The sequence below is a fragment of the Microplitis mediator genome, chromosome 10, assembly GCF_029852145.1.
Source record: "Microplitis mediator isolate UGA2020A chromosome 10, iyMicMedi2.1, whole genome shotgun sequence".
In the NCBI taxonomy this organism is placed as follows: domain Eukaryota; kingdom Metazoa; phylum Arthropoda; class Insecta; order Hymenoptera; family Braconidae; genus Microplitis; species Microplitis mediator.
This window is the reverse complement of record NC_079978.1, coordinates 15,708,260-15,732,020: the sequence shown is the minus strand read 5'-3', so window position 1 is coordinate 15,732,020 and position 23,761 is coordinate 15,708,260. Positions and strand designations below refer to the sequence as shown.

Below are 23,761 nucleotides of genomic sequence, written 5' to 3'. Positions count from 1 at the left end.
CGTTAGTTATTCAGTAAATGTAAGGTCAAGAGGAAAAAAAAAAATTTTTTTCCGAAAAACGAAAAAAAAAATAACCCCCCGAATGAAACGTAAAAAAAAAAAAATGTAAAAAAATTCTTGTTTGCTCTCGTTTTTTGGAAAAATTTTTTTTTTCCTCTTGACCTTACATTTACTAAATAACTAACGCAAAAATGAAAGAAAATCCGAAAAAAATTAATTTTTTCATTTTGGTAATGATTACACAATTTAAGGAACAAAACTTGTTCCTTTAATTGTTTTGCAAAACTTTAAGCAATCGGACCGGACAAACGGTTCAATGGATCAATCTGAAAATTTCCAGGGTTTTTGGGGGTACATTAAGCTGTAAAATTACCTGGCAACATTATTTTTTTTATCAATATTTGCAGAGTAGCGATGAGTTGACTAAAAAACCAGAAAATGGTCATTTTTTGTGGGTTTTTCAAATGGATATCAAGGATGAAAAAAAATTTTTTTTTGAAAAAATCGAAAATGTAGCTTGTAGGGAATTTATTCAAGTTTATTAAACTGCCCTTTAAATTACTGTGTGACCATTACTTGCTGAGATATCAATAATCAAAGACAAAAGGCTCCTTTTTCATTTAAAGGCTGATATCTCAGCAGCAAATTGTCGTATAGAGAAACAAAAAAAAGCAAATTATAGCTGAATAAATTTCCTAAACGAGCTATGAATTCATTTTCTTGAAAAAATTTTTCCCGGCCCCGTAGACCTAAAAAACAAAACTTAAAAATTTAGAAAAATTTTGTCTCGACTTTTTTCTTATGATTCCGCAAAAACCGTGGCTCAAAAAAATATTTTGCTGGAAGATCTTTAAACTAGAGATTTCAAGCTTCAATTTGCTTTTTTTATTTTTTCGATGCGATGATTTTTCACGAAACTACAGCCTTCCAAAAATCACTAAAAAATTTATAAAATTTTCTTGTTCCTTTAATTTTTTGGATAAGTGTATATAATTAGCAATCGTTTTAAAATCAAAAACTTTTTTTTTCCCTGACGATTATTGAAAGTATATTCCAGTAGTCACGGTGGTCACAAAGAAATGATTTCAAAATTCCCTGATATTTTCCGGTTTTCCACTTAAGTTTTTCACATTTTACCCTGATTCAGAAGTTTTATTCGTATCATCAAGATATTCAAATTTTTAATTATATTTTTATTGTCAATAAATAAATCTGGTGATTAAATTATGCGCGAAACCATAAAAAAAAGTCAATAAAATTAATTAATATGGCCTACTTTTTATTATTCGATGTTAAAAATATGTAAGTTGAATTATTTAATAAGAAATTTTATGATTCAAATAATTTGAAAATATACTAATCACAAAAAATAAGGGATATTAGAAAAATTACAAATTTTTAAGTGATTTTCAAAAGGATGTATCTCGAAGGAAATGGTCGTACAACAAAAATGAAAAAGTAAATCGTAGCTTCAAGTGTCTAGTTTTCTGATCTGGTCTTGAAATTTTTGTATTATTTACGGTTCCGGAGTAATCAAAAGTCAGTGATAATTATCGAAAAAAATTTATTGAAGCCCGTAGACCTTTTTAAAGACGAGCAAAAATTTGGAAATTTGTTATTTCAATGGTTTTCTAAGGATTACTCCGGGACCGTGCATAATAAAAAAATTTAAAGACAAGATCAGAGAACTAGACACTTAAAGTTACAATTTGCCTTTCTTGTTTTGGTTGTACGACCATTTTACTTCGAGTTACATCCTGCTAAAAATCACTGATAAATTTTGAATTTTCTTAATATCCCTTAATTTATGTGAGTAGTTTAATTCAAAATTTTTTAATTTTTGACTGTTGCAATTAAATTCCCGGATATTTTTCGAAGTTCCCTGACATATCCTGGTTGCATTAAATTCCCGGCTTGTGGCCATCCTGAGTGGTGAATATATTTTCTATATTTTATTTCATCAATTAAGTTTAAGAATTAAAAAAAAAAATTGTTTGAAAGTTATTAGTAGAAAATCACTAATCCGGACCGTATTTCAATATCAACATTGTTATTGTGAATAATCATGAAAAAACTTGACAAAATCTTTATAATTGGTTATTAGTTTAAAACACTTGTTCAATTTTTTTAAAAAACTATTACTGGTTTAAATCAACTATACTACCAATATAAATTAATAATCAATAAAATTGCATCGAATTTAGAACAAAATATCAAAATTTAAATTCAATGTACAGTAAACTGAATAAGTCCTTGAACTAGTAATATTCCAAAATTAATTTGATTTCGTCAAATTAAATAAAATATAATAAATCAAATGGAAAAGATACAAATAAAAAGTAAAACTTTATATTTCGAGGTCAGTATCGAGTTTTATTTTATATTTTTAACGTACAAATTATTTTTTTACACTCGGCTTGGATACATCATCTGAAAATAGAAAAAAAAATTTAAGATTTAATATTCACACCGTTTAAAAAAATCATTCAATAAATTGTATTTATCTTAAACTCGAGCACGAAAGATTTAATCAACTTCGCTTCCAATAAAATTTTCAAATTTATATCTAATTACTATTATAATAAATAATAACAAAGATTTAAAATGAATACTTACAATTCTAATGCGATGTCCCATTGCTTTAGCGGGTAAATTTCTCTTGAATTTAGCACGTACTGATCCACTGGTGCCATGTGGACGTGTTACTTTTCCCCAAATAGCACGAACTTTAGTTTTTCTTGTGGTTTTACCGGGAACAGGTGTCTTGTTTTTTGCCTATTACACAAATATTATAAAAGATATAATTAACAATAATTATTATCAACACGTTAAGAGATTATCAGACAACGTAAAATAAAATAATAAAAAATTGCTTACCTTGTAGACAAAAACACATCGTTTGCCAACGTAAAAATCAGAGTCGGCTTTAACTCGAGCACCTTCAACTTTTAACAGAGCAGTATGCTCGTGTTGGTTCCGAAGACCTCGTCTGTAACCAGTGAAAATGGCTTTAGCATAAAGCCGTCCGTGTCTTTTGAAGGGCCTTTTCTTTAATGGAATTGGCTCTGAAGGTTTCTCCTTCAGTTTCTTTTCCTTAGGCGCAGCCTTGGCTTTAGTTTTGGACACTGTTGTATCTGCCATTTCTATAATTAATTAATTAATTAATTAAATGTATATAATTATTAATCAATGACCAAATAATAATAGTGTCAAAAATAATAATAGGGATATTGTTTGAAATATTTTGAGGTTATATATAAAAAACTATTAAAAAATAATATAAATTTCAATTGTCATTAAAATGAATGAAACGTAATTTATAAAAAATTATTAAGTGCAATTAAAATATGATATTTTTTAAAATAAATTTTTTTTCACATTATTAATAATAACAATTACTAGAAACGCAACATGAGAAATCACTTTAAAATCCAATTGAATCGGATATTATTAATTTAACATTAGCAAAAATTTTGTAAAATATGTAGAAAATATAATACACCCTATTATTATACACTTTTATTTATAAATATTCTTATAAATTAAAAATTTTATTTAATAAATAAGGATTGAGATAAATGACAGAACGACATACCGTAAGCGTACCACGAATAAAAAGAGCGAGGCAAAAAATTAAGGTTATGAAAATGAAATTGTAGACTAGGTGGGCAAATCAGTAAACTGAAGAAGCATTTGAATCTTGGTTGAGTAGTTTGTTAATATGAACTCGAGAGGGCGCTGACAATTCATTCTGTTGGGTCGGTATAATACTTTCTTACGACAACTGAGAATTGTCACTCCCCTGATAGCCACCTTAACCGCAAATTAACTTCAAGTTGCCGTATTCTGAAGCCAACTTAATGGAAAGTGTTGGAGAGCAAACAGTTACCTTTAAGTTGACAGTAAATTGTTTGTAACTTGAATTCAATTTGACTACAAGTGTTACTGTCAGACAATGATGTTAAGTTGATTAAAAGTTTCACTTCAAATTGACGGCAAGTTTTATCTGTCAAATTACATTCAGATGACGGTAATTGATTTGCATCAATTTGCACGCAAGCATTATCCAGCCAAGGCTTGTCAGAAACTTGTCGTTAAGCTAGCTGAAAATGTTTCACTGCAGAACTTGCTAAACAAAGTGTGGCAATCAAACCCTGATAGCCAAGTTGGCGGCAACCTGGCGACAATCTACTGCCGCAACCTGTTGCCAAGTTAGCCTCAAAAGTTGGCACTTCCATAAGTTGACGGCAACTTTCCGAGAAACTTGTCGACGACTTTCAGCTCGTGTAACTATTGCCTACAAGTTGTTCAGAAACTTGGCGACAGGTTGCGGCAGTTTCTGAGCAACTTGTAGCCACCTTGTAGTCAACAGTTACTCGAGCTGAAAATTGTTGACAACTTGTCGTCAAGTTGATCGCAACTCATGTGCACCAACTTCGATCAGAAACTCTGGCTATCAGGGAGAACTGATTGATAGCCAAATTGGCAGCAAGTTGACGTCAAACGGAGTTCCCCTAATAGTGACTTGAGCTTGAAATTGAAAGTAATTTGACGTTGAAATTTCCTGAAATTTGCTGTCCGAATTTGCCGACAATTTCAAAGCAAAAGTTGAAAAGAAAAAATTTGCGGTTAATTTTTCTTCAATTTATAAATTGAAGTTACCTCTATAGAGGTAACTTTTTACGATAAAAAAAAGTCGGTAATGTTCTTTTTTACCATTTCAGAAGGTAAGCAAATTTATATACAAAAATGTCTACAATTTGATGGTAAAAAAATACTTAACAATTTTTCAAGTCAAATTAACATTAAATTGATGTAAAAATTTGCCTGAAAATTGACGAGAACCTTTTTCTAGTCAACTTTTGAAGTGAATTTGCATTCTAATTCGGGTAGTAAATCTACGTCAAATTGAATAGCAAGTTGCATAAAAATTGTCGTAAAAAACGCAAAAGTCCAAAGTTGAGGGAAATTTGACGAAAAATTCAGGGAAACTTTTGTAACGTAAACTTTTGTTTAAGCAAAATGTGCTATTGGGGTTACTCTACAAAAGTTTCCTTGAATTATCCGTCAAATTTCCTTCAACTTCGGACTTCCGTTTTTTACATCAATTTATTGTTAATTTGACTTGAAAAATTGTTATGTATTTTTTTACCGTCAAATTGTAGACATTTTTATGTATAAATTTGCTTACCTTCTGAAATGGTAAGAATGAACATTATCGACTTTTTTTCTAGTAAAAAGTTACTTCTAAATTGAGCAAAAATTTGCTGCAAATTTTTCTGTACAACTTTCGCTGTTAAATTGTCTGCGAATTCGGGCAGAAAATTTCAGACAATTTCAATGTCAAATTACTGTCAATTTCAAGCTAAAGTGGCTATTAGGGTACTGCCGCAGCCTGTCGACAACTTGCTGAGAAAATTGAAGGCGACCTTCCGTCAACTACCCTGATAACCACACTCTTAATACAATTGCTTAGCAAGTTTTGCAGTGAAATACTTACGGCTAACTTAACGACAAGTTTCTGGCAAGCCTTGGCTGGATAATACTTGCGTGTAAGTTGATGAAAATTTACTGCCGTCATCTGAATGTAGTTTGACAGAAGAACTTGCCGTTAATTTGAAGTAAAACTTTCAATCAACTTAACGTCATTGTCAGACAGTAACACTTGTAGTCTAATTGAATTCAAGTTTACAGACAATTTACTGTCAACTTAAAGGTAATTGCTTGCTCTCCAACACTTTCCTTGTAATGGCCAACTTTTGCCACGAATTTTCTTAGAACTTGACGGCAGGTTACGATCGACTTTTGGAAATGCTAATTTTTGCGGTCAACTTGGCGACAAACTGCTGCAGAAAGTTGTCGCCAGCCTGCTGTCAACTTGGTTATCATGGAAGTTACGGTCGAAACTTGCTATTTAATTCTTAGTCATTTTGATGTCTAAGTACAGTTCTGTAGTCTTACGGCAAGTTGAAATTTCCATTTGACGTCAAGTTGTAGACTGAGTGGCTATCAGGGAATATACTTAAAGTGAACATACAACTTGGAGCATTAATGCTTGGTCTTTGGATCTAATCTAAAAGATATTCTAATGAACAAGCATTAATGCTCCAAGCTGTACTTATAGTTTTATACAACTATTAAGAAAAAATTAAGTAAGAATACTAATAAAAAAATACCATATGGTATTTGATATCTGGCAGCCAGAATGGAAGGTAGATCCCTGATCAAAAGAAACGATTTAAAACGATTAGAAACAATTTAAGGGGTTAGGGGTAGTCAGAATTTTCAAAAAATCGATTTTTTTTTTTTTGCATTTTCTTAAAGTATAATATTTTAAAAATATTGTGTGAAAATTTGAAGTGAATCCGACAAATTCTTTTCGAGTTATTTAACAATGACCAAAGGACGCTCGGGTGCTACGTGGCATTCGAGAGCAGGTAGCTAGAAACAGCTGCAAGCAACCGACTTTTCGGGTTTCATTGTCATGAATATCTCCCCATTTTAATGTATTTATAATTATATATATATATATATATATATATATATATATATATATATATCCTTCTACATATATTCACAATTTGTAGGTAGTACAAGAACTGAAAAATAATTTTTGGTTGCCAGTATACCTGTAGTCGTTGCACTGATCAGTCGATAGTTTTGTGATAAATTATTTCTCAAGTGAATTAAATTATTAACCATGGGACGTGATTCTAGAAAGGTTTCAAGAGAACTTCGGAGTTCTGAAAAAATTAATAAGTCGCGTTCAGTCAAAAGAAAGAATGTTTTTAATCCGAAAACAGCCGAACGTGATGAAAGTATTCAGAGTACATCTTCTAAAAAATTAAAACAAAACACTGAAGATGATGTACCTGAAGACAGCAGTACTGAATTTCGAATAATAAATTTTATTCAGGTATTCACTGCAATTTCTGCTCTTATAAAATGTAAAAAATGTGATGGAAATGTAGTGTTTCAAACAGCAAGTACACGTGGGCTGGGATTCAAAATTGTAGTTGCATGTAATAACTGTGGAAATGAATATATTCCTTCCTGTTCTTTCGTTGGGCATTCTTATGAAATAAACAGACGTTTCATTTTTGTAATGAGAATACTAGGAATAGGATACGAAGGATTGTGCAAGTTTTGCGGCCTGATGGACATGCCGTCTTTTTTAGATAAATCTACGCATACAATTTTACTGAAACAGATTTTGAATTGTAGTAAAGCCGTCGCAGAAACCTTCATGACGAAAGCTGTGAATGAAGAAAAGCAAGCAATGCCAACAACTGAAAATGAAGATATAAATCATCTAACTGTATCGGGAGATGGAACCTGGCAAAAACGGGGATATACATCGTCATTTGGAGTTTCTTCTATAATTGGCTATTTTACTGGAAAGATTCTTGACATAAACATTAAAAGTGCATATTGTAAGCTATGTGAGTATTGGAAAAAAAAAACAAATACTGTTGAGTTCGAGGAATGGTATCAATCGCATGAAGATGTGTGTTCTGCTAATCATCAAGGGTCTTCTGGGAAAATGGAGGTGGATGCGATGGTCGAAATGTTTTCGTATTCTGAAACTAAATATGGAGTTAAGTATGCCAACTATATTGGTGATGGTGACTCCAAGACCTATTCAGGAATTATAAAATCAGATCCTTACGAAAATACAACTGTAAATAAAAAGGAATGTATAGGGCATGTCCAAAAGCGGATGGGGAGTCGATTACGTACGCTGAAGAGTAAACAAAAAGGTCTTGGTGGTCGAGGTAAGCTCACAGGAAAATTAATAGACAAACTAACTGTGTACTATGGTTTAGCAATACGCCGGCATTGTGATTCTATTGAAAATATGAAATCTGCTATAATGGCAACCTTTTATCACTACGGCTCGAGTGATGAAAAACCGAATCATGATATGTGTCCAAAAGGCGAAGAATCTTGGTGCTCTTACCAGCGCGCTGAAGCAAGAGGAGAGCTTGATACCTTTTCTCACGATTATTCTCCTTTACCTTCTGATGTTTTAAAAGCTATCAAGCCTATATACGAAGATCTTAGTAATGAAAATTTACTTTCAAGATGTGTAGGTGGATTCAATCAGAATAATAATGAAAGCTTTAACCAACTAGTATGGAAAATATGCCCAAAAACGGTAAATACTAGTTTTACTATCGTACAAATAGCTGCATACGTTGCTATGTGTATATTTAATGAGGGTATAAATTCATTATTAGTCTTGATGAATACACTAGGACTTAATTGTGGGCCTAATTCTCATCGGTATGCAGAAAGAATGGATGCTGCACGTATCAAAGTAGCAGATAAGCGCGCTAATGATAACACCCGAGAAGGTCGATTGCAACGTAGGCACCAGCAAATCGATATTTTGGAAGCTGCTATGTCGGCTGAAGAGCTATTATATGGTCCAGGAATAGATGACTCAGTGTAAGTTATTAAATAATTCTTATAATTCGACATAAATCCATAGCAAAACTTTAAATGCGTTTTTCTCAAAACTATGTTTTCTGAACTGGTGATCACTGTAACTTAAAAACTGCTCGGTAGATTTCAATAAAATTTATTGTACTTTTGAAATACATTAAAAACTCGTGCCTGATCGAAGGATTTTTTTTTTTTTTCAAAATTTCGATTTTTTTTTAACAATAAACTGTCGGTTTTTTTCTCGAAAATTTGAAAAAAATTTCCTGAGGCCGCCATTTTGTTAATTTCGAAAAAAAAAAAAAAAGCTTCGATCAGGCACAAGATTATCTATTAATAAAACTAATTTTTCTTGTCCGATTGATTTTAGATGAATCTCCAAGGACTTATGATGATCACCGCAAAGGACTTCGGGAGGAACGGGCTCTACAAAAACAGCGATAACTTTTTGAATTATTAATTTTTTTTTTTGAAATTTTCGTGAAGTCAAATCGAAACGTGTTCTAATAAAGCTATGTTTTTATTTTTGTCAAATAAAGTAATTAACTACAAAAAAAAAATTATTGAAAATCATCATTTTTTCATACCCCTGAGTACCCCTAACCCCTTAAAACAATTCGAAACGATTCAATTTTACGACTATATCGATATACATTCATCATTGAGTGAATCGTTTTGGTTAATCAGGGATTTTTCGAAAGTAAATATCTTACTAATTTGACAAAAATAATTTTTAAAATTAGGTTCCAATAAGAAATTTAAAAATAATTTTTATTAAATTATTGTGTCATTTCACAACATTTTATCTTTTTTTTTTCTACTTGAATTATTTCAATGTAAAATATTTTTTTTTATTGTAATATGTATAGTTATTCCAAAATAAAATCGTTTATTTCCATTTATGTGTTTCGAGATATCGATACTAAAACTGAGATCGAAATCAGATGTAAAGTGTAAACAACATGGCGAATATCAATGAGTTATAAAATTACATACAGTTATAAAAACTGTTGAGTAATGGTTATATTTATGATTATATTCATGATATGTCAACCAGGCACTTTTAAAACTTAATAATTAATAAAATTCATACTTTCAAATAATAAAGTAGCAGTGAGATTAAAAAATTATTTTATTAGCCATAAGATAAAACTATTGGAATGAGATTATAATATGTATTGGATATAATTCATCAGTAGTTGAAAGATATTTTTTACAAAAATTGTCTATCAATTTATTTTTAAAAAGGTACGTCAACTTTAAGAGGGAAAAATGGATTATATAAAAAAAAGATAATTTCTACATAACTTTTAAACTGATCGAACGATTCAGCCCATCTTCGAACTTGATCAAGTTACCCTATCCAAAAATTCACATAGAATCTACTCAATTGCGACAAAAACCTTAGAGAATCCTATCCCTATCCAAAACATCCCATAGAATCCATTAGAATGGGTCAAAAGCCGCTTAAAAACCAATACAAGTCTATAGGATTCTATGCGGCTTTTGACCCATTCTAATGGATTCTATGGGATGTTTTGGATAGGGATAGAGACTATTGGTTTCTATGCGGTTTTTGTTGCATTTGAGTGGATTCTATGGGAATTTTTAGATAGGGTAATTATCCATAGAATGATCCGATGAAAAAAATTTTTGTAAAATTATATATAATAATATATGACTTCATATATAATCAGATCTGAAAATCGGCCAGACCTGATCATATATAATCATATATGATTAGATATAATCATGCATGAATGAATATAGTCATTTTTAAAATCTCATTGAAATTATCTGTAAATTTTTAATTAAGTAATTTGGATAGAATTTATTGTCTTCATTAATATAAATGTCGGTTAAATTTAAATTGAAAAAAGAAAAAAAAAGAAAAAAAGAAAAAAAAATCGGTCTATCGGTTGACCCTGCGGGCCAGCCCTAAAACTTCCCACTATTTTCAAACTCCTTGAGCTCCAAAATGTTGTTGTGAATACGCTCTGAATTGCTCTTCGAGCTCGAAAATACTTTTGTATGCTGTTGTTTTCGAAAAAAAACGTTTTTTACCATTTTTTGTCCAACGATATCTCTTAAACGAATTGACCGATTGAGACGGTTAAGGTGGCAATCGACGCGTTTTATCAAGTTCTAAAGCTGATCAAATTTTGAAATTAATTTATCGAGTCAATTATGAGAAGTTTCAAAAAAACCAAAAAAAATTTTTTTTTTAATTCTTTCGACAACGGTTTCTCTTGAACAAATGAACCGATTTTGATGGTCGAGGTGGTATTCGACGCGGCTTATAAAGCTTCAGAGCACAGTTGATTTCGGTATTAATGCATTGAGCACATTACAAGTTAACCAAAGAAAACATTTTTGAAAAAATTTTATTTTTGGAATATCTCCGAACGAGCACCACCGATCAAGTTCAATTTTTTACAGTTTGTAGAAATTAATATGCCGCGTCGAATGACACCTTGAAGATCAAAATCGGTTCATCCGTTCAAATGTTACAGATATCTGTGGAAAAGCTCTCATAAATTCTGATAAGATATTGAATATTTCTTATGAGAATCTATGAGCTTCGAAAATATCTATGAGATTTAAAAAAATTCTCATATGAATTTTTTTGATAATCTTTGAGTCAAAGCTTTTGATGTTTCCCTATCATAATTTCCGTACTAGATTTTTAAATGAATGAGTAAGATTTTTTAATTTATGATATTTTGTGACTCGAATTCCACCAACGATTATGAGATTTAATAAGTACTTTCACTTCTATAAGATTGTTACAGTTTATTCTAATATATTTTCAATAAGAATTGATCAGGCGAATTCCGATGTTATAATACTTACAAAATCTCAATAGGATTATTTTTTTAAACGAAATTTTCAGAATTTATAAGTTTTAGTAAGAGTTATCCTAGGAGATAATATCTTATTGAATATCATAAAATATTTGTCATATTTTATGAGAAAATATTTAACATGTATTTCTTCGAAATTTTATGAGACTGAATCAGGAATCACATGGACAAATGCAGACCTTTTTCTCATAAAAATTTTATGAGAATTAGTAAGAAAATCTATAATCGAATTAACTTGTAAAAACTCAAAAGATTTAATTTTAATTTAAAAGCTATGTGATTTATGAGTTTTTGTAAGTTTTAGTTAGAAGGCTATTACTTATAAAATATTATGGAGTACTTATGAGATTTTATAAATAATTTCCATTCACATAAAATATTAATTTTATCAGATTCATTCAAAAATAATTGCTTGACTTCATTTTTTTTTTTATAAGAATTTACACCTAAAATACTAATATTATCACTTTTTTTTGTACATTGAATATTTTAACTGTTCGGAGATGAGTGAAAATATAAGTTTTTATGTGATTTTTTACAAACCCAGTAATGTATCTTGCCCCATTTTTTTTTTTTGGTGCAAGATACATTATTTTTTTGTAGCAATATTGCATTTTTTGGTTAAATAGAATAAAATTTCTCGGAACAAGTACTATTCTTTTCACGCAAGTATTTTTGTATTCTCCGACCAAAATAACAAAAGTTGCTTAAGCCAAGAGAAAAAATTTCTCGGGAGAAAAGATCGATATGGAGAAGGGGAAAGTCACCGGTGCTAGGCAGCAGTAGCAGGAGTAGTTCGGAGCTCGCCACGAGATCGCGCCTACGATTTGTAGTGTCCCTGGTAAGACATTTATTTCAGAAGTGTTATATTCCAAATTTCAATCCCTTGCGACCTTCAACCCACTCTGGAAACACTCTGGAATCATAGTCAGAATGTAAACATTCTAAATCCAGTATGTTTCCAGAGTGGTTTTGTGCCCTTTTTCCAGAGTGAAACCAAAGTGGTTTCAGAATTGATCCAGAGTAGATCAAAGTGTTTTCAGAACGGACTCAAAGTGAATCCAGAATGAAATCAAAGTGTTTTCAGAATGGGCCCACAGTGAGTCCAGAATGGAATCAAAGTGTTTTCAAAATGGGCTCAAAATGAGTACAGGATGAAATCAGAGTGTTTTCAAAATGGGCCCAGAGTCGATAAAATTTAAATACTAAGGAATAAAAAAAATTGGGTACTTTCTAAACTCATAAATCAATAATAATCTACAGAAAAACAATTTTAACCCCAATTTTTTAATTAACTATGCTTTTGTTAATTAGTTAATTTTTACTTGTTGAAAGTTTACATAAAAACTCTGATTATTTCCAAACTAAAAACCCCGAATTTTTTTTACTTCTTAAAGCTATTCTTGAAAGGGTTTAGAAAAGATAGCTGGTGAAAAAATAAAAAAATTTCGATTTTATTAACAATCTAAGCCATTGAAAAATAAAAAACGTAAATAAAGCAATCAAGAAAATTTATTTTTTTGATTATTTTGTTTTTTTATTGCTGAAAGCTACATAACAATAATTTGAAAAAAATTTTTACTTGCATTGTTTAAATAATTGTCATAAACAAATACATTGCTAATTAGATTTAATAAGATTTTTTTTTGGGAAAAAAACGCTTAATAAAAATAAGGAATTTTAAGAAAAAAATCGTTTCTTAAAAAAATTTTTTTTGCTAAACAGCGCATTAGCTAATTAACAATTTTTTTTTTTTACTCAATATTGATATTAAGGAACCATTATTTTTTTTAAATAATTATTTATCATGTTCTGTTATATTAGAAAAAAAATTTTTTTCATTCATTTATTATTTGTTTATTAAACAAACAATTTGTTGTAAACAAATAAATTTTCACGCCATATTTTTTTCAAATACTAAAAATAACCATGCGTTTTATTTTGTAGAAAAAATTTTTTTTTAATCTTTTATATAATTTTTTAAATTATTGTACACTTGGACTTGTCGCTACCTTTCTGTTCTTCTCTATTGTTATTAAAATAACTTATTGAAGGCACAACTACAACACTTCAAGTCTTTTTTATTATCCATTAATCATTAAACAAATCGAGCTTGTAACCGAAGCTCTAACTCAATTGCTTAAGGAATTATGAATAACAGTAATTTTTATGAATACTTTGTAATAAATACAAAAAAATTATTAATTAGCAAATTCGCTTTTTAGCAATAAAAAATATTTTTTAAGAAACAATTGTTTTTTTAAAAATTGTTATTTTCATTAAGTATTTTTATCCCAAAAAAAAATTTTTGCTTTGACCCGGGTTTTAATGTGAAAGACTTGAGAGAAAAATTTGCTGGGAGAAGATATATGTGAAGGAGGAGAAAGTCACTGGTGCTAAGCAGCAGTGGAAGTAGTTCAGTGTTCGCCGCTAGATCGCGCCCAACTTATGATTGTCCTGTTCCTGGTTAGATAGGTGTTTCAGAGTTTTTATATTCTATATTTAAAAATAATTCTGTCACGGCTATTTCTCTGTTATTTGACAGAGTGACAAGTGCCTGTTTGGATGGTCATATAGTAGATGCTATATTACATTGTGACAATAATGTCAAATATTTTTGTTTTCTTGAAAAAATTGTTTTTACAATCCAGAAACATAAAATACGTTTCAGGTAATGACAAAAAAAAATTGATTTTTGTATTCAATAAATGCTCTTGAATATTCTTAAAATAATATATTTCGGTAAATTTTTTTTTTCTTTCAGTATTCATTTACTCTGAATACCCTCTGGTTTGAGTATGTATTCACTCTGATCCCACTCTGATCCCACTCTGGAAACATTCTGGAAACACTTTGGTATCAGTTTGTGTTCAATGTGGATGCATAACGGTGTCAGTATGTATCCACTCTGGATACTTTCTGGAAACACTTTGGATTTACTCCATATCCGCTCTGGAAATACTCTGGGTTCACTCTCAGAAAAGGGCACAAAACCATTCTGGAAATACTCTGGAGTCCGTATGGTTGCATCGTGTTACCAGAATATTTCCAGAGTGTATCCAGAATGTTTTTAATGTCGCAAGGGATACGATTTTATTCGAATACTCCTCTGTCATTTGACAGACCAACAAGTACCTGTTTGGGTTGTACTATGGTATATCCCATAATACATCATGACTTTAATATTTAATATTAATGTTTACTTGAGTAATTTTTGATGAATAAATAAACTGATTCAATTTCATAGATTTTTCGTGAGTAGATTGCTAAGGATTTCCCGCGTAATTACTCATACAAATATTCTTGAGTATACATTACAAAAACTTTTTGAATTCATGCTAAAAAATTCAATAATTTAGCATATAAACCTTAATCAATACTAAAGAAACTATAACTTAATCAATCTCATAAATTTTTTCGTTACTATATGGAAAAATTTGGAAAATCCAAAAGTGCACGCCTCGAACGCTCATGTTATGTTTTTTTTTAAAAGTTAAATTTCGAATAAAATTGAATATCCCGCTCTTTTCCCATAGAAATTTCCATGGTAAATATACGGTAATAAAAGTAAAAAAAAAAATAAATAAGGAGAACATTCCTAATGAAAAATGGCGGCAGTGTGTGTTTGTTTACATGTAAGATTGCCGGTTTTAACCGTAATGATTTATTTTTAAAAAAACGAGAAGGCCTACAGTAGTGATTTTCGAAAGGAACCTTCTTTGCTTATTTCTGAAAATTTAGAAAAAAAAATTAAGTAGTTTCGTCAAGTCGTTCTCGAGATATCCGTACCACGCCGTTTTTTTTAACCACAGACTAATGGACGTCCACGATAAATTTTTTTTAATGAACTTTTTTTTATATTAATACATATTAGACAAATTAAAAAAAGTATCAGGATTATTTATTAGTGTTTCAGCTTTATATTGATGTGTTTTTCATAATGTGTAAGAGTAATAGAAAAAAAATATATGCACTTTAATGAGTGGAAATCGTGTGACCTTGACAGGTTGGTTATAAAGCACAACCTCTCCGCTTCGCTTCCGAGGCGTGCAATAACTGTACTCACATTGATTAATCAGTATCAAATCTTGTATGATTACTTCAGAAATCGTCTCATACAATCTTATTCATTTCCAAAATCTACTCAATTGTAAACTTTACATTTTTCGAAAACTTATAAATATTTATAATTACAATATTACAGCTTCTGTTTCTTATAGATTCTGATAATTTATATGAAAATTTTAAGAAAAAATTTTTTTTGATGCACCATCTATAAGAAAATAATTGTATCAGAATTTTTGAGATTTTTCGCGGACAAATACTGATCGTTTTCTCATAGCCAATTTTTTTTTATGAGATTTTATAAGACCTTTTCCACAGGGCAATTTTAATTCCAATTTTGATTCACAGTTATATCTCCATTCCACCAAAGTTGTTATAAGTTATAATTTTAGTTTAGAGTTTGAATTCAAATTATCGTTAGTGATAATTTTATTTTATAATTTAAATTAATATTGTCTCTAAAAATTACTAAAATTCGAAGTCTAAATAAATATTATCTCTAAGAATAATTAAAATCGTAATTCTGAGTTTAAAATTATTGCTGATAATAACTCTAATTCGCAAATTTAACTGTAGCATTGATATTTATTGTAAAAACATAGTATTTTTACTGCTATTAAAACTGCAAAGTCTTTTTTTCATACGAAAATTGAAGTATTTTAGAATTAGTATTGATGACAATGTTATAATTTTGCATTTAAATGAAATTTATAAAAAAAATTAACTTCTCCCAGTGAAAATAATTGTTTTAAATTTTCCATATAGTAACGAAAAAATTTATGAGATTGATTAAGTTAGAGTTTCTTTAGTATTGATTAAGGTTTATATGCTTAATTATTGAATTTTTTAGCATGAATTCAAACAGTTTTTATTATGTATACTCAAGAATATTTGTATAAGTATTTACGCGGAAAATCCTTAGCAACCTATTCACGAGAAATCTATGAAATTGAGTCAGTTTATTTATTCATCAAAAATTACTCAAGTAAACATTAATATTAAATATTAAAGTCATGATGTATTACGGGATATACTACAGTACAACCCACACAGGTACTTTTTGGTCTGTCAAATGACAAAGGAGTGCTCGAATAAAATCGTATTGAAATTTGGAATTTAACACTTCTGAAATAAATGTCTTACCAGGGACACTACAAATCGTAGGCGCGATCTCGTGGCGAGCTCCGAACTACTCCTGCTACTGCTGCCTAGCACCGGTGACTTTCCCCTTCTCGATATCGATCTTTTCTCCCAAGAAATTTTTTTCTTTTGGCTTAAGCAACATTTGTTATTTTGGTCGGAGAATACAAAAATACTTGCGTGAAAAGAATAGTACTTGTTCCGAGAAATTTTATTCTGTTTAACCAAAAAAATGCAATATTGCTACAAAAAAATAATGTATCTTGCACCAAAAAAAATGGGGCAAGATACATTACTGGGTTTGTAAAAAATCACATAAAAACTTATATTTTCACTCATCTCCGAACAGTTAAAATATTCAAAGTACAAGAAAAAGTGATAATATTAGTATTTTTGGTGTAAATTCTTAAAAAAAAAAATGAAGTTAAGCAATTATTTTTGAATGAATCTGATAAAATTAATATTTTATGTGAATGGAAATTATTTATAAAATCTCATAAGTACTCCATAATATTTTATAAGTAATAGCCTTCTAACTAAAACTTACAAAAACTCATAAATCACATAGCTTTTAAATTAAAATTAAATCTTTTGAGTTTTTACAAGTTAATTCGATTATAGATTTTCTTACTAATTCTCATAAAATTTTTATGAGAAAAAGGTCTGCATTTGTCCATGTGATTCCTGATTCAGTCTCATAAAAGTTCGAAGAAATACATGTTAAATATTTTCTCATAAAATATGACAAATATTTTATGATATTCAATAAGATATTATCTCCTAGGATAACTCTTACTAAAACTTATAAGTTCTGAAAATTTCGTATAAAAAAATAATCTTATTGAGATTTTGTAAGTATTATAACATCGGAATTCGCCTGATCAATTCTTATTGAAAATACATTAGAATAAACTGTAACAATCTTATAGAAGTGAAAGTACTTATTCAAGCTCATAATCGTTGGCGGAATTCGAGTCACAAAATCTTATAAATTAAAAAATCTTACTCATTCTTTTAAAAATCTAGTACGGAAATCATGATAGGAAAACATCAAAAGCTTTGACTCATAGATTCTCATAAAAATTCATATGAGAATTTTTTTAAATCTCATAGATATTTTTGAAGCTCATAGATTCTCAAAAGAAATATTCAATATCTTATCAGAATTTATGAGAGCTTTTCCACAGGGAAACGTTCTCCATTGTTGAATCATTAAAATTGAAGCCAAATTTGAGGCGCCATAAAGGTGTTAACTTGTTCTTGGAATTATTTTTAACTTCCCGCTAATAAAATTGAAAATTTTCAAAAATTCGGGAAGTTATTGGTTTCGGTCCGATTTACGAAAATCGAATTTCCATCAGATGTCGACGTTTTGAGGTCTTAGGAAGCTATTCTGACTAATTTCACAATGATGTCCGAGTGTATGTATGTATGTATGTACGTACGTACGTACGTACGTATGTAAATACCTGTATCTTTTGAACGGATAAACCGATTTTGAACTTTGAGGTGTCATTCGAGGCGGCTTGTCAATATCTTGGAGCTGTGAGAAATCGAGCTTGATCGGTAAGGCTCGTTCAGAGATATTCCAAAAATTAAATTTTTTCAAAAATGTTTTTTTTGGATAACTTTTAATGTGCTCGATGGATTGATTCCAAAATTGACTGGGCTCTAAAGCTCTATAAGCCGCGTCGAATGCCACCTCAACCATCAAAATCAGTTCATTCGTTTAAGAGAAACCGTTGTCAAACGAATTAAAAAAAAAATTTTTTTTTTTTCTTGAAATATCTCCAAAACGACTCGATAAATCGAATTCAAAGTTTGATCAGCTTTAGAACTTGATGAAACGCGCCGATTGCCACCATAACCGTCTCAATCGGTCAATTCGTTTAAGAGATATCGTTGGAGAAAAAATGATGATAAACGGTTTTTTTCGAAAACACCAGCATACAAAAGTATTTTCAAGCTCGCAGAGCTCGAAAATGTATTCACAACAATGTTTTCGAGGTTCTTCAGCTCGAAAACAGCGGGAAGTTTTATGGCTGGCCCGCAGGGTCAACCGACGCCCAGATTTATTCTGTACTAATGCCATCGTCTCGACTATTATAGTTGTCCAGTCTATCTCTCAATAACTAGAATTATCTCAGACATCTTTATAGTCTTAAAATTTAAATGGATTTTGGGCCATTATTGAAGATTCTATATCATAGAAAAATCCATCAACGCTTATCATTCATGACATTTATGAAAATGCAAGTACTTGCTTGAAAATATTACTGTGAACATATTTTCGAGCTCTTCGAGCTCAAAAATGCTATTACCTGGGATTACTCTTTATAAGCATTTCAAGCTCTGCCAAGTTAGGTTTTTTGCTAAAGTTTGACTTGTTAAGAATCGAAAATTATTAACGAAGAAGCGGTTTTCAAATTTTTATTCTCGATTATGTTCAATGAAATAAATGCATCGAGGCAGAAATCAATGTCAGTGATCAAAATCAAGATTCGAATGAGTTTTGACTTAGGTCAGAGCAATAATATCTGAAATATCCGAGAAACATATTAAAAACTGGGTTTCCTCAATTTTTTGCTGATAATATGATTTAAACTAAAGAATAAGTTAGATGACATTTTATGATGATCGAAAGAGACTATAAAGAGGAATAGTTGGTTTGATTTCAGACACATTTAGTACATTAAATTTTGATATATCCGGAAAAAATAACATTTTATGTTATTTTTCTAACTTTTCAGCGCCGATATCTTTTGAACTAATCAACCGATTTTGACGTTTGAGGTGGCAATCGGCGCGTTTTTTTGAATCCTAGAGCCGATTGAAATTTAAAAACGATCGGTTCAACCGTTTTGAAGATATTTGAAAAAATCCGTTTTTTACCATTTCTTTCTCCAACGATATCTCTCGAACAAATTAACCGATTGAGATGGTTGTGGTCGCATTCGACGCGGCTTGTAAAGCTCTTAGAGCTCGAAAACAGCGGGAAGTTCGGGGGCTGGCCTGCAGGGCCAACCGATGCCCAGATTTTTTTAACTTCCCGCCAAGAAAATTGTAAATTTTCAAAAATTCGGGAAGTTGTTGTTTTCACCCCGATTTTCGAAAATCGAGTTTTCATCAGATGTCGACGTTTTGAGGTCCTAGGAAGCTATTCTGACTATTTTCAGAATGATGTCCAAGTGTGTGTGTGTGTGTGTGTGTCTTCGAGCTCGAAAATGCATTCACCCTAATGTTTTCGAGCTTTGTGAGCTCGAAAACAGCGTGAAGTTTAGGGGCTGGCCCACAGGGCCTACCGACGCCTAGATTTTTTTTCTAACTTCAAATTTAATCGACATTTACATTAATGAAGACAATAAATCCTAATTAAATTACTTAATTAATAATTTACAGATATTTTAAATGAGATTTTAAAAATGACTATATTCGTTCATGCATGATTATATATAATCATATATCATTATATATGATCAGATCTGGCCAATTTTTAGATCTGATTATATATGGAGTCGTATATAATTTTATATAATTATACAATTTTTCTTCATCGGGATTTCAACTTATTAAACAAACCTTAAAATACTTTCTACAGAAATCGTCTAAGAGTTTTGAATTCGAAGTTATACAACTTTAACAGCGAATAAAACTGATTTTTTCGAAAAATCGTTAAAATTTCAAACAGCTATAACTTCTGAATGAATCGACCAATTTAGCCAATCTTCGAACTTAATTAAAAAAATTACCCATGGAATACGTGTAGAAAATTTCATTAGGATCTAATAAGATTTCTAACGGATATCACGATGACAAGACAGTTAATCATTGTAATGCGTACAGGTACGTTTGAAACATCAAAAGTAATAAATGAAATACTTTTAAAATATAAAATAGCTGTGAAATTTACAGGTTATTTTGTTCATTATTAAAAGCAACTGACGAAATTGGATTATAATAGGAAATGCATATGTTATGTGGAATGAAAACCATATTTTCAACATTTTTTGATTCCATTAAAATTTTTAAGGCTATCAAAGTATTGGAAGAAATCGTCAAAACATAAAGTTTAAGGTCATAAATTAAAGATTATTAGACAAGCTTTCAGATTCTTTTTACGGAAATTGACAATTTCAGTGAAAAGTATCTTAAAGCTTGTTTAGTCTCAATTATCTCGATCAGTTATATGGTTCGAGAGAAAAAAATGGTAAAAAACCGTTTTTTCGTAAATATCTTTGAAACGACTGAATCAATCATTTCCGAAATTTTATCAGCTCTAAAACTCGATAAAGCGCGCTGATTGCCACATTGAGCATCAAAATCGATCAATCATTTCAAAAGATATCGATGACGAAGCATTCAAAAAATAATATTTTATGATTTATGACATTTTTCTCGAATTAAGGGGGACCACTAGTGTGATCGCCTAAATAAAAGTGATTTTTGGGAATTTTCTTAAAGAAAACTTCTGCATGGAATGTTTTAAGGATATATTTGTGGATATATAATCAATACAAGATGAAATTTTTTGACCAAAAAATTCAAAATTCAGCGAGTTATTCACAATCTCCCAACGCTAAAAAAACCCTCCACTGCTGCAGTGATAGCGACCTTCACAAAGCGTGAAATAAAAAAAAACCAAAAAGTTTTTCAAGCTAGAAGGTATCTCCGACGTCATGATCCACGGGTTAAAAAAAAAAATTTGAATTTAACAAAATGGCGGAGTTTTTAAAAAAAATTTCAAATTTTGCGCGAAAATTTGATGATTTTTGGTAAATTAATTACTGGAGGCTCTTAATACGTAGAAACATATATGAAAGAAGCTGCAATTCGAATCAAATCGATCGCATAATTTGTCGTCGAGTTATAACTGCAGCAATTTTGAAAAATGTATTTTTGAGAACCGATAAGCGGTTGCTCTTCAGGTGGCTGTAACTCAAAAAACTATTCGAGATATGTACACGGAAAAAAAAAAATGTTATAATGTACTCAGATTCTCATTACTTTTTATTGTTTCAAATAGTAATGCGGCGCCCGGGTCGGATTTTATTGATTATTACTAAGTATCAAGTAAAAAATTTATAAGTGTTTTTCTAAAATATACTTATGTTACAAGATAAAAAATATAGATAAAAGATGAAGTTTTTAAAGTTTCAAATAGTAAAAATCACCATCTACATGTATATAATTTCATATGAGAATCAGTAACTTGTTAAAGTCACTATAGTAAAAACTCAACCTCAAACTTAAAATTTTATTATTTCAAATAATAAAAATCGCCACCTAGATGTATATAATTTCATAAGGGAGCCAGTTATTTATTTAAATGAATATAGTAAAAACTCAACCTCAAACGTAACATTTTATTGTTTCAAATGGTAAAAATCTTCATATGAGATATGTATAATTTCTTATACATTATAGTATATTTCATAACGTAACTATAATAAAAATTCAGTCCCAAGCGTTAAATTTTATTGTTTGAAATGGTAAGAATCAATCCTATACTATTTAAATCTTTACTACGTAGAACTTGAATAATTAATGTTTAGTTCTAAACTTTTTTAATTCTTACCAGTTATTATTTAATAATATGTTTGACATAAAGTAAAATATATTATTATAAATTTAACAAATGCGATTAGTAAAAAGTAAGTTGTCTATTGGGTTGATAAATAATTAACGTACGAATGATATTTTTTTTTTTTTATTTTTTATTTAAATAACAATAAAAACTATTACATGTTTAGATAAATACAAATAAAAACAATATTCTTAATCGAAAAACATTAAATTATAATAAAACTTATACACTACAAACAATTTATGAAATGAAATAAGTAAAATAACGTGAGCTAAATTAAATGAGATTCTCAACAACCTTTTTTACCAATAATTAACAATATAATATTTTCTATTACATTGTTTAACCTTATAGGAAATGCCATCAATTTCATCCAGTGCGTGGCAATTAATAATTCCAATACCAGGATCTACAAAATATGCTTGAAAATGCGATAATTATTAATTATGATAAGGATAACTTTTTTTTTTTTTTTGGCTACAAAAAAAATACATAAATGCTGTAAACAACTTAGTATGCAACGAAACTATATAGAGACAAAGGGGATGATGAAAATAAAGTTATCAGTGTTTAAATTTATGCAGCTAAATTGGCGGGCTTAGTGATATAACATTATTTAGACACAGTAAATGTTCAATTAAATTAAAGTAGTGTTATATTAATTATTATATTAATGGAATTCGAAACCTGTATCGCTGATCCTTTGTGATATCCGAATCTTTTTATAAATATAACCATAAATAACTTGAATCAAGACGTCTTGTCTCTCGCCGTTATTGCAAACTAATGCGTGTCGACAAAATACACAGGGTTGCGCAGCTGATTTTTGTGAAAGAGGGGATAAGGTTTACGTTCAAATGTTAAAATCTAAACTCTCAAACAATAAAAATTGCTGAGGTCGAAGTTTACTTTTCACAAATTTAAGAAGCATAATAAGTAGAAAGATATCTTAGCTTGGTTTATAAAATGTACAGTTCGGAATAATACATTTTTACACGGCGGTGTGATAATATTCAAATTTAGCTCCTGTAATAAATACCCATTGAAATTTATTCATTTACGTTCAAATTATTAATTTTTAATGTTGGCTAATCATAAAATGTAAGAACTACTTCTGTTGATGTTCATTATCTGAATAACATAAAAAAATACAATTCTCATATTATATATCATTATTGGTTGTTTAATGTTTTCACTACTTGAAACTCAAATATTTAAGTTACCAAACTATAAATATTACAATTTTGCCTTATAATTATTATAGTTACATTTTTTTAACGTGCACATTGTAGTTTTTATCGATTGAAATAGTAATTTTTTGCAAACAAACTGTAAGTTGTAGCATTCATCTGATAATTACTATTGATTAAATGTTAAAACCACGAAATTACTATTTGAAATGCTATAAGTTACTGAACATATGTTTATTAACTAGAAATTAATCTTTATTTAGTATAAATCTTTTTTTTCCGTGTACTTTAAATTTTAGTATGTTATTTTTGAAGATATAGACTATAGAAATATGCAAAAAAATGGATTTTTTCAAAATTTCACACTAGTGGTTCCCTCTTAATCATAACATAACGTACTAAAATGTGTTCAAAATCATACCTAATCTTCGTCTTTATGGTCTCTCTCGGTTACCATACAATGTAATGCAACT

General features: G+C 29.7%; 3 protein-coding genes across 5 annotated transcripts in view; 2 read left to right on the top strand and 1 right to left on the bottom strand.

Moving 5' to 3' along the window:
* The window catches only part of LOC130675847 (meiotic recombination protein SPO11), a 37,153-nt gene that overhangs the window by 3,538 nt on the left and 9,854 nt on the right, over positions 1–23,761 (top strand). The window lies entirely within an intron of this gene.
* Positions 2,347–3,706, bottom strand: LOC130675849 (60S ribosomal protein L35a). The gene is made up of 4 exons (XM_057481734.1): positions 3,596–3,706; positions 2,878–3,143; positions 2,617–2,775; positions 2,347–2,430 (listed from the first exon to the last, which is right to left on the bottom strand). The coding sequence occupies exons 2-4, from the start codon at positions 3,139–3,141 to the stop codon at positions 2,407–2,409; spliced, it is 447 nt and encodes a 148-aa protein (XP_057337717.1). The 5' UTR covers positions 3,142–3,143; positions 3,596–3,706; the 3' UTR covers positions 2,347–2,406.
* Positions 6,351–9,039, top strand: LOC130675846 (uncharacterized). 3 transcript variants are annotated; one of them, XR_008991343.1, is made up of 3 exons: positions 6,351–8,158; positions 8,259–8,451; positions 8,816–9,039. XR_008991343.1 is itself a non-coding variant. In XM_057481731.1 (2 exons), the coding sequence occupies exons 1-2, from the start codon at positions 6,701–6,703 to the stop codon at positions 8,817–8,819; spliced, it is 1,755 nt and encodes a 584-aa protein (XP_057337714.1). In that variant the 5' UTR covers positions 6,351–6,700; the 3' UTR covers positions 8,820–9,039. The 3 variants fall into 3 exon arrangements, 1 of the variants encoding a protein (XP_057337714.1); XR_008991344.1 differs by having other exon boundaries at positions 8,241–8,451; XM_057481731.1 differs by having other exon boundaries at positions 6,351–8,451.

Excerpts from the sequence above, each read along its gene's own strand:
- LOC130675849 (XM_057481734.1), bottom strand. The coding sequence starts at position 3,141 with ATGGCAGATACAACAGTGTCCAAAACTAAAGCCAAGGCTGCGCCTAAG. Across the intron at positions 2,776-2,877 it reads GATGTGTTTTTGTCTACAAG|GCAAAAAACAAGACACCTGT; the intron begins GTAAGCAATTTT and ends TTTGTGTAATAG. Across the intron at positions 2,431-2,616 it reads TGGGACATCGCATTAGAATT|ATGATGTATCCAAGCCGAGT; the intron begins GTAAGTATTCAT and ends TTCTATTTTCAG.
- LOC130675846 (XM_057481731.1), top strand. The coding sequence starts at position 6,701 with ATGGGACGTGATTCTAGAAAGGTTTCAAGAGAACTTCGGAGTTCTGAA.